This window comes from Hylobates moloch, unplaced genomic scaffold, assembly GCF_009828535.3.
Source record: "Hylobates moloch isolate HMO894 unplaced genomic scaffold, HMol_V3 SCAFFOLD_8, whole genome shotgun sequence".
NCBI lineage: Eukaryota > Metazoa > Chordata > Mammalia > Primates > Hylobatidae > Hylobates > Hylobates moloch.
Genome location: NW_026652283.1, coordinates 120,435,308 through 120,450,546, shown reverse-complemented (window position 1 = coordinate 120,450,546; position 15,239 = coordinate 120,435,308). Strand labels below are relative to the sequence as shown.

General features: G+C 37.0%; 1 protein-coding gene across 3 annotated transcripts in view; it reads left to right on the top strand.

Annotated features, from left to right (window-relative positions):
- ERI1 (exoribonuclease 1) overlaps window positions 1–15,239 on the top strand; it is a 100,354-nt gene that overhangs the window by 26,924 nt on the left and 58,191 nt on the right. For 2 of the 3 annotated variants that reach the window (XM_032162502.2, XM_032162504.2), the window contains exon 7: window positions 4,029–5,211. The exons of the other annotated variant lie outside the window; for it this stretch is intronic. In XM_032162502.2, the coding sequence (XP_032018393.1) occupies window positions 4,029–4,271 (243 nt within the window). In that variant the 3' untranslated portion in view covers window positions 4,272–5,211. Of the gene's footprint in view, window positions 1–4,028; window positions 5,212–15,239 lie in introns of those variants that run through there. 3 annotated transcript variants of the gene reach the window in all.

Sequence of the window (15,239 nt, the reverse complement as noted above, 5' to 3'; positions counted from 1 at the left end):
TTTTTTTTTTTTTGTGGTAAAATATACGTAATACAGGTTGAGTATCCCTAGTTGGAAATGACTGGGACCAGAAGAAATGTTTGAGATTTGGGGTTTTTTTCAGATTTTGGAATATTCGCATATACATAATGAGATCTCTTAGAGATAGGACCCAAGTCTAAATATGAAATTCATTTTTGTTTCATATATACCTCATACACATAGCCTGAAGTTAAGTTTCATACAGTTTTGTGGGTGAAACAGTGTATGTACATTGAACCATTAGAAAGCAAAATTGTCACTGTCTCAGCCACTGATACAGACAGTCTGGTTGTTTGGCATCATCGTTCCTGATGCTACTAATAAGCAGTCGCTTTCTTAGTCACACATAAATTAATTGTGTGTCATGTACCTGTGTTTTGACTGCAAACCATTATATGAGGTGTAGAATCTTCTCACTTGTGATGTTATGTTGGCCCTCAAAAAGTTTCTGATTTTGGAGCATTTCAGAATTTGGGTTTTTGGGATTAGGGATGCTCGCCCTGGATAACACTTGTTGTTCACTTAAAAAAGCTCTCAATCATTTTTAAGTGCACAGCAGTTCAGTGGCATTAAGTACATTCACATTATTGCACAACCATCACCACATCGTTCTGCGGAACTCTCATATTCCAAAACTGAAACTCTGTGCCTGTTGAACTTCCGCTTTCCACCAAACCCTGACAGTCATCATTCTTGTTTCTGTCTCTGTCAGTTTGACTTATCTATATACCTCTTATAAGTGGAGGCATACAGTATTTTATCTTTTGTGACTGGCTTATTTCACCGAGCATAATGTCTTTAAAGTTCATCCATGTTGTATCATGTGTGAGAATTCTACCTTTCTGAGGCAGAATAAGAATTCATTGTATGTATTTACGGGCTGAGTATACCTAATCCAAAAATTCAGTATCTGAAATGCTCCAAAATCTGAAACTTTTTGGCCCCTGACATTGTACTTAAAAGAAATTCTCATTGGAGCATTTCAGGTTTTGGATTTTTGGATTTCCGGATGAGGGATGCAAAAGTGGTATAATGTAAATATTTAATATTTCAAAATCCAAAAAATTTCAAATCCAAAGCACTTCTGTCCCAAGCATTTCAGATAAGGAATATTTAACCTGTACCACGTTAAAAAAAAAATCCATTGATTGTTTGATGGACTTTTAAGTTACTTCCATGTTTCGGCAATCATGAATAGTGCTGTTATGAACATGGATGTACAAATACCCTTCTTTTTCCTGTATAACCAGAATAGGAATTGCTGGATCATGTGCTAATTCTTTGTTTAATTTTTTTGAGGAATCTCCACATTGTTTCCCACAGTGGCTGTACCATTTTACATTCCCAGCAGCAGTGCACAAAGTACTACATTCTCTACACCTTTGTCAATGCTTGTTATTTTCTGGTGTGCGTGAGTGTGTTTATGGCCATTCTAATGAGTGTGAAGTGGTATCTTATTGTGGTTTGGATTTGTATTTCCCTAGTGATTGGTGATGTTGAGCATCTTTTCATGTGATTATTAGCCATTGGCATATCACGTTTGGAGAAATGTCTATTCAGATTCTTTCCTCATTTACTAAATTGAGGTATCATGATGTTTTGAGTTGTAGGAGTTCTTTATTCTGGATATTAATTCGTCATCAGATATATACTTGCAAATGTATCTTCTGTTCCATGGGTTGCCATTTCACTCTACTGATAATGTCTTTAGTAATAAGGTTTTTAATGTTGATGAAGTCCACTTTATTTTTTCTTTTGTTGCCTGTGTTTTGGTGACATCCAAGAAATCATTGTCATAAAGCCTTTTTGATATGTTTTCTTCTAAGAGTTTTATAATTGTATGTCTTACGTTTAGGTCTTCAATCAATTTTAAGTTAATTTTGTTATATGGTGTAAGGTAAGGGTCCAACTTCATTCTTTTGCACGTGGATATTCAGTTTTCCCAGCACCATTTGTTGAAAAGGCTGTTTTTTTCCCCATTGATTCAATGTATTTGTGAAGGTTTATTTCTAGACTCTTTTTATTATTTTATATGTCTATCTTTATACTAATACCACTCTCTTTCAATTACTATACTCCTTCCTTCTGTTAATGGTTAACATTGTTTTTTAAATGTTGAGCCATCCTCCATTTCAGGGTAAAATCCTACTTGGTCATGGCACATAGTTTTTTTAATATGCTGCTGATTTAAATTTGCTTATATTTTGTCAAGGACTATTGCATCATGATATTCATGGGGGATATTGATCTGTAATGTTCTTTCCTCGTGAGGTCTTTGTCAGGCTTTTGTATCAAAGTGATGCTGATGTTAATGGAATGAGTTGGGAGGTATTTCTTCTTCAATTTTTTTGTAGTAGTTTGAAGAGGCTTGGTTCTAATTCTTTAAATATTTGCTTGAATTCAGCAGCAAAGCTATCTGGTTCAGAGCTTGTCTTTGTTAGAGGTTTTCAGTTACTGATTGATTCTCCTTCCTAGGTATAGGTCTCTTCAGATTTTCTGTTTCTTTGTAATTCAATTATTGGTAAGTTGTGTATTTCCAGGAATTTGTCTCTTCTACCTAAGTTACCCAGTGTGTTGGACAGGTTATTTTTAGAAGTGCATTTTCCAAGTGATAATTAGTGGAAGGTACAAGATATATTGCAGTATTACAGCTTAAGATAATTATGGATGTTTTACATCATTTGCTTTGTGATTATCCCAGTAACCCTATGAGTAAATAGTAGAGCTGTTAGTCCCATTTTACAGATGAAGAAGCTGAGGTCCAAGAAGCATAGGCACAATAGTTGTACAAACTATAGAATGTAAAACTTAACAAATCTTGATAGAAATATGAAGAAAATATAACAATTTTTTTTCTTTTTTTCTTTTTTTGAGATGGAAACTCACTCTGACGTTCAGGCTGGAGTGCAGTGGAGTGATCTTGGCTCACTGTAACCTCTGCTTCCCCGGTTCAAGGGATTCTTCTGCCTCAGCCTCCCGAGTAGCTGGGATTACAGGCGCACGCCACCATACCCAGATAATTTTTATATTTTTAGTAGAAATGGGGTTTCACCATCTTGGCCAGGCTGTTCTCGAACTCCTGACCTCAGGTGATCCACCTGCCTTGGCCTCCCAAAGTGCTGAGCTACCACACCCAGCCAATAATTCTTAAAAGTGGTGGTGTATATTGGAATGTGGGGAGTGTGAGGTTTGTTTGTTTGTTTTAAATTTATCAAGGAACAGGTTTTTAAATAACTTGAAAAATACCACACGACATCATCTTTCATTCTAATGTTCATTATCTTTAGCCATCCAAAAAGGCTAAATAGTCTTTTTATCTAAGAAATCAGTCAAGTAAAGTAATACACTTTAGAAAAATACCATGTAAAATAACTAATTTGGTTTAAAAAGGTAGATGTTCAACTTACATGTCCTGAACAATACATTCCCTTTAATAAATTATTTTTAAATTAAAAAACTGCAGAGGTTTTAGATGTCTGAGGATTCTGTCTATATTTTCAGCTAAAACTCTAAGATCGTATTTTAAAGCTCTGAAAATTTCAGGGTGGTTTTTTTTTTTTTTTTTGATGGAGTCTCTCTCTGTTGTTCAGACTGGAGTGCAATGGCATGATCTCAGCTCACTGCAGCCTCCACCTCCCAGGTTCAGGCAGTTCTCCTGCCTCAGCCTCCCGAGTAGCTGGGATTACAGGTGTGCACCACCATGCCTGCCTAATTTTTTTGTATTTTAAGAAGAGATGGGGTTTCACTATGTTGGTCAGGCTGGTCTCATACTCCTGACCTCAAGTGATCTGCCCACCTTGGCCTCCCAAAGTGCTAAGATTACAGGCATGAGCCACCTTGCCCGGCCTGAGTTTTTTATTTGCCTTATTTAACTGGGGTATTGCCCTTTGCCTAGCTTTATTTAGCTATTAGTGCTAATTTTCAGTTTCTTATTTTTCAGCTTAACTGTGGCTTATATTACAGTTTAGAACACCAAAGAATTATTTACTAAGCTGTTTATTTTACAGGTTCCTAGAAGCCAAACCAAACTGACAATAATGCTTGAAAAATTAGGAATGGATTATGATGGGCGGCCTCACTGTGGTCTTGATGACTCTAAGAATATCGCCCGAATAGCAGTTCGAATGCTTCAGGATGGGTGTGAACTCCGAATCAACGAGAAAATGCATGCAGGACAGCTAATGAGTGTGTCCTCGTCCTTACCAATAGAGGGCACTCCACCGCCACAAATGCCACATTTTAGAAAGTAACAACAGTTTTGTGTGTTGATCATTCCTGTTGAAGTTGCTATGAAGAGGTAGCAGATGAATCTCATTGAATTAGTCCTATAGTGCAAACTTTAAGCACCTTAAAACATTTAAAATCTTATTACAGGTGATAGAGATAGATACATGTATGTGAACAGATTTTGTAGGAAGGCATACTGAATTCTTTGTCACCAGCAATTTTGATATGAGCAGTATTCGTTACACAGTAACAGTTCCTGCTTAGAACTGAATTTTATAATTTAAGGTGTTCAAGATATATTCTTTTTGGTTTTAAAATGCAAAATCTTATTGGCTGTTCTCTTGAATGTCTTACTGGTGTTTAAATATGTAATGTATTTCTTTATTAACATCACTAGATGAAACCATATCTTAAAATGCAGAAATGATTGGAAGGTAGGTCTTATGTAGCCTTTGGATTTCAAGAATATCATAGTCCTTTTGATTTTCAAAGTTTATATGTGAAGTTCACTATGTATGTGGTGAATTTCATAAGGTACTTGGTATACATATTTGCCTATGTTTCTTTTCAACTCATAATTGGAAGAATTGTGTTGGGTTATAGAGTCTGGTTAAAAATTCAGTTACTGAAGGAATTCATGACAACTCAGAAGAAAATACTAAAAGGAATATTGTAAGGGCTGTAGCTCAGACTTAATAGTACATAAATCACTGCGGTCTTTTTGGATTTGGTTGTTTGATTCGCCTTCCTTTTTTGACATATATATGCCTTAATTCTTAAATCTGAGGGACCATGCTTTAAAATAGACTGAAAATTAAGGGTCACCACCTAATTTTACTTTGTATTCGGTATCGTAAGTGAGGTTAATAAAGTCAATACTTTCTACCTTATATTATGTTTTTGTTATTAAAAAACTTCATTGGCCACCAGTGAAGTCAGTCAATAAAAGACTTGTTTTTGTGATTTTACATAGTAAATGGCTGCTAAATATTGTGTAATTCTTAACTAATTCTAAAAGCTAAAATGTGCATTTTGACTTGATAAGGTAAAACTCTTACCTAGAGGCTAAACCCATGTATTTTCAGAACTGAATTTTTCTCCTTGTAGCTTTCAGGGAACAATTTCATTGACATTGCTTGCTTCCTGCCTTTTACCTTTTAATAAAAATTGTGATGTTAGTTTATTCTAAAGATTTATATTTTATAACCAAATGAATTTCCTCAAAGGTTTCCAAACCTGATATATAGGGTGAAAAGCAGGAAAGTAAACATTTTTCTTGGCGTGGGAATTCTCTACATAGGGCAGTAGATTTCTTAAGCCAATAAATTTCTGCTTTTGAGCAGTAGTCATATAATCAGTATCGTAAAGAAAAATGTGTAAATAACAGAAGGCATATGAGTGTGTGGTGTTCTAGATGTTACAGATTATAGTAAAATAAGGAAATCTAAGTGCTTTAAGTTTATACAGTTAACTCTTAGGTTAAGAGGGATGTATGCTGAGATGTTTGTGAATCCCAGATAGCACTGTAAGATAACTTGTAAAATATTACTGAATACTGAATAGCTGAAACTGCAATTGGAAAATCTCATGATGACAAGGAAATACTACGTTTCCAGATTTTTTAGCTCTATCTGCTAATTTCTTTGCCTATTTTCACTTTTGCCAAGTACCAGCAAGCTCATGTTGTATTTCTTTTTAAGAACTTCAACATTATAAGCTCTCAGTATCCTATTTTGTTGTTGTTGTTGTTGTTGTTTGAGACAGAATTTTTGCTTGTCTGCCAGGATGGAGTGCAGTGGTGCGATCTTGGCTCACTGCAACCTCCGCCTCCTAGGCTCAGGTGATCCGCTTGCCTCAGCCTCAGGTGATCCTCTTGCCTCAGCCTCCTGAGTAGCTCGGATTACAGGCGTGTGCCACCACACCCGCCTCATTTTTGTATTTTTAGTAGAGGTGGGGTTTCACCATTTGGTCAGGCTGGTCTCGAACTCCTGACCTCAAGTGATTTGCCCACCTCGACCTCCTACAGACGTGAGCCACTGCGCTCAGCCATAGATTTTACTGTCTTAACCCATTTTAATTCCTCTGTTCAGTCTCTGTCCTCCCCTCCAATCTGATTTGGGATTTTGCTGATGAAATGATACTAAACATTGAGAGTACTGCTTTTTACTCTGACTTTTATTGTGTTGTCTTTGAAAGACAAATAGTACAACTTTTTACAAGGAAACACATAAGAGATGGATGTCCACGAAAACAATATTAGTATATTCTGTTATTGTTTCTTCTAATTAATAGTACTTACAAACTATTAATTTTTAGCTATGTTAATTTTTATTCTATGCTTCATATGCTCTGACATTGACATAGTGGATTTCTGCTGATTTTTTTCAAATCCACAATCTTTATAACCAACTGAAGTGTATAATAGAGCATTATATTTTATCTTTATTTGGTTCTTTTGGATCAAGTATTTAACATTTGCTCTGAAAAAAAATGTTTTTGTGATGTGTCTTTGTTGCCTGGAGATCTGTTTATCCTGCCTCCTAGGGAGAAGTTTCTGCCTGGATTGAAACAAGAAAACACAGGAGTCACAAGCATGTTACCTATTAAAAGAGAAAGGGTATCTCTGAAGACTAATTAAAATGGTAATTTTTTAAAAGATATGACCAGTTAATTTTTAGTATATCACCCCAAGTATTATCCCCAAAATGATCATGCAAAGCAGAATAATTTGGAGACCAGGAGAAAAACTGGTAGTAGGATTACTGGGGAGGGGAAGAAGCACAGGTGGTCAAGATAATAATGCATGTTTGGCCTCAGCTGTAGGTAGAGGTGCCGAAGAAACTACCTGCCTTGCAGATGAGCACGCACAGGTGCATTGTCAAAGTCTGAGAAGGATGTATTTTACTTTGAAGGAAGACTTTCCATTTCTAAGCTACCATGGAGAAGTATAAGCTCCTTGAAGCCAGAGACTGTGACTTCTGCATCTTTGATTCCAGCGACATATGATAAAATGTTTTGCACATAGTTGAATCCAGCATTGATAAATGAAGGACAGCGTTACGTCTTTTTTCTATTATACTTAGAAATTTCCTCTTTCTTCTGCACCACCACCCTGTATATCAAGCCTCCCTGCCCCACAAAGCTTCCAAAGCCCATAAATTTGTTAATCTAGAGCAGGGGTCAGCAAACTGCCACCCATGGGCCAAATCTGGCCTGCTGTCTAGTTTTGTATGGCCTACAAACTAACTATGGTTTTTATATTTGTTGATGGCTGAAAATAATATTTTGTATAATGTGAAAATTACGCGAAATTTTAGTTTCTCTAAATAAAGTTTTGGAAAGAACTACCATTCTCATTTGTTTTCATGTCATCTCTGACCACTTCTGTGCCACAATGGCAGAGTTGAATAGCTGCATCAGTGGTACCTTCTGGCCAGCAAGGCCAAAAATACTACTGTGTGGTCCTTTATGGAGAAAGTTTGCCTACCCTTACCTCCCTTATCTAATGCAATATATAAGTTCCGTCAACAAACAAGAAATGAGACTGTGATGAGAGCCTAGAGCTGAATGTTAAGGTACAATAATGATACTTGCATCAAACATTTATTGAGCACTGTTAAGTACTTTACTCCATTGTTTAATAAGAATCCGGTGAGGGAGAGAGGCATTCTCTCCACTTAACAGATGGGAAAATTGAGGTCCAGAGCAGTTAACTTGACAAAGTTTAAGCAGTGCGAGCTGTAGACTCTGGCAGTCTGACTTGAGCCTTGCTGTTTACCCATGTGCTATGCTGCCTCCCATTGTAGACTTTGGCTTACCCTGATATTCCGGGAACAGGTAGGTTGTCCTAGGTAGAATAAACATCTTCCTGCTACAGTTTAAACTAGACATTTTCAATGCGATTGTACTAAATGTTGCAAATCAGGAGGTAATTTCATGTTCATTCTTTGAATGAAACAATATAAAATACTGTTAACTTCTAATGTAACCAGCTCTAAGGGTTTTTTCGGAGATGGGGATAAGTCGAGAAGGAGAAGGATTTTTGCTCTAAAATTTCCTCCATGTTCTTGAGATGAGAAACGTTAGTGTCTTGAATTTATAATGAGACAGAGGCTAAAGGGCTTAAGCTTGACTGATGGGTTAAGAGGTGGAAGTACTTGTTCTTCTGGATTCCTTACCAAGACTTGGGTAAGGGGCTGATGCTTGAGGCTTTAAACCAGATCTGCTTTTCTACTTGCAAATGAATGTTCTCAAGGTAAATTTCATAAGATTTGTTTTAGGATGAATACTGCTCAATCATTGTGAAGCCACAAGGCATGCTTCATTTTATTGCACTTCTCTTTATTGTACTTCGCAGATACTATTTTGTTTTGTTTTGTTTTTTAACATACTGAAGGTCTGTGTCAATCCTGTGTGGAGAAAGTCTATTGGTATCATTTTCCTAACAGCATACGTTCACTTCATGTCTCTCACATTTTGGTAATTCTCCCTGTATTTCAAACTTTTTGATTATTATTATCTCTCCTAGGGTGACTTGTAATCAGTGACCTTTGATGTTAGTATCATGGTTGTTTTGGGGCAACACCAACCACACCCATACAAGACAATGAACTTAATTAATAAATGTCTGTGTTTTCCCCATCGCTCGCTCTCCAGACCTACCTATTCCCTGAGACACAATATTGAAATTAGGCCAATTAATAAGCCTACAGTGGCCTCTTAAGTGTTCAAGTGAAAGGAAGAGTCACATATCTTCCACTTTAAATCAAGAACTAGAAATGATTAATCTTAGAGAGGAAGGCATGTCAAAAGCTAGGACGGGCTGAAGGCTATGCCTCTTGATCCAAATTAGCTAAGTTGTAAATCCAAAGGAAAAGTTATTGAAGGAAATTAAAAGTGCTGCTCCAGTGAGCATACAAGTGATAAGAAAGCAAAACAGCCTTATTGCTGATATGGAGGAAGTTTTAGTGGTTTGGATAAAAAATCAAACCGCAACATTTCCTTAAGTCAAAGCCTAATCTAGAGCAAGACTGTAACTGTCTCATACTCTGTGAGGGTTGAGGGAGGTGAGGAGGCTACAGAAGAAAAGTTGGAAGCCGGCAGAGATTGGTTCATGAAATTTAAGGAAAGAAGCTGTCTCCACAGAATAGTGCAAGGTAAAGCAGCAAGTGCTGATATAGAAGTTATAGCAAGTTACCCGGAAGGTCTAGCTAAGATAATTGATGAAGGTGGCCACACCAGACAACAGGTTTCCAATGTAGATGAAATAGCCTATTAGAGGAAGATAACATCTAGGACTTTGATAGCTAGAGAGAAGTCAGTGCTTGGCTTCAAAGCTTCAAAGGACAGGCTGATTCTTGTTAGGGGCTAATGTAGCTCGTGACTTTAAGTTGAAACCCAGTGTTCACGAACCATGCTGAAAATCCTAGGCCCGTATGCTAAATCTACTCTGCCTGTGCTCTATCAAGGGAACGGCAAAGCCTGAATGACAGCACATCTGCTTACAGCATCATTTACTGAATATTTGAAGCCTGCTGTTGAGACTTAGTGGTCAGAAAAAAAAAATTTTCAAAATATGACTGCTCATTGACAATGAGTCTGGTCATCCAGGAGCTCTGGAGTTGTATAAAGAGATTAATGTTGGTTTTAATGCCTACAAACACAATATCCGTTGTGCAACCCATGGATCAAGTAGTAGTTCTGGCTTTCAAGCGTTATTATTTAATAAATAGGTTTCATAAGGCTGTAGTTAGCATAGGTAGTGATTCCTCTGATGGATCTAGGCAAAGTCAGTTGAAAACCTGGAAAAGATTCACCATTCTGATTGCCATTACAAGCCTTTGTGATTCGTGAAAGGAGGTAAAGATATCAACCATAACAGGAATTTGCAAGAAGTTGATTTCAGTCCTCATGGATGACTTTTAGGGGCCCAAGACTTCAGTGGAAGAAGTCACTGCTGATGTGGGGGAAATACCAAGAGAACTAGAAGTGAAGATGTGACAGAATTGCTGCAACCTCGTGATAAAACTTGAGGAGTAATTGCTTCTTAAAGAAATCAAAGAAAGTGATTTCTTGAGATGGAATCTATTCCTGGTGAAGATGCTGTGAACATTCTTGAAATGACAGCAAAGGATTTAGAATATGACATAGACCTAATTGATAAACCAGTGGCAGGGTTTGAGAGGATTGACTCTAATTTTGAAAGAAGTTCTGTGGATAGAATGCTATCAAACAGCATGGTAAAGAGAAATATTTTATGAAAGCACAAATCTCAGTTGACGGAGCAAACTTCATCGTTGTCTTATTTTGAGAAACTGCCACAGCCGCTCCAGTCTTCACCACCTACCACCGTGGTCACTCAGTAGCCCTCAACAGTGAGGCAAGACCCTACCCCAGCAAAAAGATTATGACTTGCTGAACACTCAGGATTGTTACCTTTCTCTAGAAATTTAATCTTTAAGGTATATATGTATGTTTTAGACATAATGCTTTTGCACACTTCATAGACTATTGTTTAAATTGCACTTTTATATGCATTGGGGAACCAAAACATTTGTGTGAGTTGCTTTATCGTGATACTCCCTTTATTGCAGTGGTCTGGAACTGAACCTGCAGTATCTCTGAGGTGTGCCTGTATATAGTATGATCAAGAACAAGTTTCGAATACAAGTCCTTTTTTTTTCTATTGAGTAAAAGAACAAAAGAGGAGCAAGCTTATGATTTTCTGCTTGCTAGTGTAGTGTGGCATACCATCACTGCTGATGGCAGATTGATGGAAGGCAGAGGTTGAGCCTTCCCCTTCAAGTGTCCATTCTTCCTTGCCGACTCTGCGCCTTTGAACATACACCTGTTTTCCCTTTGGATTTATTTTTGTCGGTGGGACCGTGATTATCACAGTCACGTAGGATTGAAACCATGAAACTCATGGTCCCTCCTTCCCCCTTTTAGCACAATGTCCTTTATTTTCCAGTCACTTCATGTTCACTCCAGCCTCTGTTTTCATATTGCTACACAGGCTATTGCTAAAATTTAACTGACCTCTCTTGCTGTCTCTTCCTATATACCACTGTCTTAAAAAAACCTTCCTAAAATGTTGCTTTGCACACTGATCTCAGAAACCTTCACATTTCTGATGGGATAAAACTCAGCTCTCTGTTGGCATAAAGACCCTTCACAGTCTGATTTCTATGTGCCAACTTTTATAGTAGCCATCTGCTCTGGGGTAATAGTTACTCCCCTCACCATCATACTCACATTGAGTCGCATGTGCACCATCCTACTTCTGTCCCCAGGAAGTTAGCCCATCGGTCTTATTCTCTTGATTCTGTTTTGTTAAAAACCTGCTCTGATTTCAGCCTTCTCCTTCCCAGACAACCCGGACCTTTGGCAACAACTCCCTCTGTTTGTTCATTGCACTTCTGTTATATTCATTGGGCCCTTCATTTGTGCTGCAGAGATTCATATGTATTGTATTGTTGGGTTTTTCACTGTTTCCCCAACAGGAGTGTAAAATGCTCAGGCACAGGTTCTTACTTGTATCTCAAGAACCTAAGACACAATGGGTGCTTAGTTAAAAATAATTAGTGATGGTAAAATATATCCTCTAAGGTTAGTACCTGTTCCTGAAATTGCAAAAGGTAGCATTAAGTCCTGACTGCTGTGATGAATGAGTTGCTGCTTTGGCAGAGTTACAGATATGAGCTATCCCCTTTTCTGTTACTGTGCACCATAAATTTTTAGAAGCTCTGTCTTGAGTAGAAGTGTTTAATCCCTGTCTATGCTTGACTTTCCCCCTAGGTGCCAGGAAAAGCAAGCAAATGTTAAGCTGTCCTTCCTGGTAGTTCAGTCTGTACATTGCTGATTTAAAAAAAAAAAAAAAAAAAAAATCTGTTCCAAGTATCTTTGGCCTTGAAAAAGGTCATTGCTTGCTTTTCCTCTGTGTTGAGCACTGATTTTTCAAGATTTTTTGCACAAGTATCCCTAGGACTTACAAAAAGTTGTTTGAAAAGGAAACTGTACCTATTTGCACATTTAAAGCTGTTCCTAAGTTCATAGTGTAAATATTGTCATTTAAAACAAAACAGGCTTCCTTACACAGTCAGTGGAGTCTACATACCATAGAAATTTAGTACCATTATCTACATAGAAAATACATAAAATTCCTCCTTCTCCTGGAACTTGTATTTTTGTTGCAGTTCTCCCACAAGGTTTTATTCTAATGTAATACAGTAGCCCCCTCTTATCCGTGGTTTCGCTTTCCATGATTTCAGTTACCCAAGGTTCAGTAACAAGATACTTTGAGAGAGAGAGACCACATTCACATGACTTTTATTGCAGTATATTGTTATAACTGTTCTATTTTATTAGCTATTGCTATTAATGTCTTACTACTCCTAATTTATAAATTGATCATAGATAAGTATAGGAAAAAACATCAGGTTTGGTGTTATCCAAGGTTTCTGGCATCCTGGGGTTCTTGGAAAGTATTCCCTGTGGATAAGGGAGTACTGTACAGCAAAACTCCACCACAATATCTAGGTAGGACCCCAAAAAATTGAGTTGTGAAAATGTGGGGTCATATTATTTCAAGAATAATGAAAATATATATTTTAGTTTGTACTATCGCACAAAGATACAGAAGTAAAGATTTGGTGAAACTGTTTCACCATCATTAACTGACCAGTCACTAAACTTAGAAAGTCCCTGTTGGTGACAAGGCAGTCACTTTCTAGCCACCACCACCACCACCTGCCATCTCAGAGAAGCTTAAGGCTTTCAGCTCCTGTGTTTGAGCAGAGGCTCTGGGCTGGAGTACAGGGACCAATTCCACTACATGCAGTTTTCAACTTATAGCTTATCATCAGGTTTTACTCTGTGTTTTTATGCCTGAAAGTCATTGATCATACTATCATACATCTTTGCAGCAAGTGTATATACTTTTAAAATTATATATGGCTGAGTGCAGTGGCACATGCCTGTAATCCTAGAACTTTGGGAGGCTGACGTGGGTGGACTGCTTGAGCTCAGTTCTGGACCAGCTTGGGCAACGTGGCAAAACCCTGTTTCTACAAAAAATTCAAAAACTTATCTGGGCGTGGTGGCACAAGCCTGTAGTCCCAGCTACTTGGGGGGCTGAGTTGGGAGGATTGCTTGAGCCCAGGAGGTGGAGGCTACATCGTGCGGAGATGTATTTATTGTGACCGTCAGGATGTGTTAAATTTCTTCTATATTTACTCAGTTATTTGCATAATAGATCAATATATAATTATATTAAAGTTTTTGGAAATACTTTAATGAGATAATGTTTTTACAATTAGTTTATATATCTGGATTAATATGACATTGCTAGAATGAAAGGGGGTCAAGCATCAATTCTATAGCTTTACCTAAAAGCCTTTTACTCAGTTCTTTAATTTCCATGACAAAAATCACATTATGATCTATCATCTGTGATGATAAATCATTCTTCAGCTGACAGCATGATTAGTTTCTTGTTTATTTTTGTTGAAAACAGAATTTTTGAAAGGTGCCTAACTTTTAGAAGTGTTTGCTTAGAATTTACTCATTTTCATACTTGGGGGTGTAAACCCAAAGGGCTTTACCAAGAGTATCAAATGATTATTAATTATACCTGTTACTCTTTAACCTAGAAAACCTTTATTTATTTTAGTATATTCATAAAGCGTTGGGAAAATCCAACCTGTTACTTTCAAAACACCTTTTTGGATGTAATACTCTTGGTACAGTTAGTGCTTTAGATATATTTTTATTATATGTTTTGTCAAAACCTTGGAGCTACAGATTTAGACATTCAATTCATAATACGTGTTCATCATATAATGAAATCAAGCAAAATATCCATTTCATGAGAATCAAATCAGACTGACTGTCAGAAAAAGGTCTGACTTGAAAATTCAGGTTGTGTTACTGAATTTTGAACTTAAGAAAATCATTAAAAACCATCACAGAACACCTTTTTGTAAATGATTAATGAAAACAATCAAGATTTAAAATTTCCGTTATTTATAACAAGTCACAGTCATCTGTGGCAAAAACAAATTATTTAGGAAGCAAGTTAGGTTGATGAAAGGCAAGATACTCTTTCAATAAAGGTGTGTACGTATATTGAACAAAGGTGTTTGGCTTTCGGTAGAATTAGGAGTCAAAATTCTTTAATGTTAATAATATTAACTTTTACTAGGATTACACTTTTCCTATAGAATGTTATCCTGCTGAAAACTAACTGGCAGCTATCTAGAACCTAATTTCTGTTAATAGGTAGTAAATATTTCCCATTTCATAAGATGAAGAAATAGATATTTGACTGTATTTGGAGTAAATATTTCACAGTATGATTGTGGTCAGTTTTTTCATTTTTTGTGATCAGTTTTGTCTATAGGTTTTATTCAGTGCATCATGAAAATTCTGTTGTCCTGAAAATTATTCCAAGTACAATTAAAATATTCAGCGTCACTAAACTCTTCTTGTTTTGACTGTCCAAGGGTATTTTTCCTTCCAGTCAATGATTGTTCTGTGGATGAGTTTTTAAATAGTTGAAAAAGTGACTTAGAAGAAAAGCTGTTTGTAGCAGTCAGTATTTCTTACCGATGCTTGCCGCTTTTTGCTGGTGGGGCCTCCACCAAGAGTGATTTATTTCTTGGCAGGAGTCTTGGAGAGGGAAGTGGCCAATTTGTTCAATAAAAGTCGTTACTTTCACTTTACCACATATTCACATTTTGAATATCCTAACAAGTGTCCAAACATCCCCATTTCTAAATCCCCTTTTACAGAAGTTTAGAACAGGGAAAGTCACAAAGCTCTTAAGCTGACTTGAGGAAACTTTCCGGGTAAGCGGCTTCTGCTTTGTTCTCTGTGTTCGCTAACGCCTTGGGGCAGCAGTGCCAAGTGAGCTGGGAAGGTGAGTGGTGTCTTTGTTTTGTAGAACGGAAGAAATAGTGTGGATGCCACGGTTTTACTTGTGTTAGAGGGCT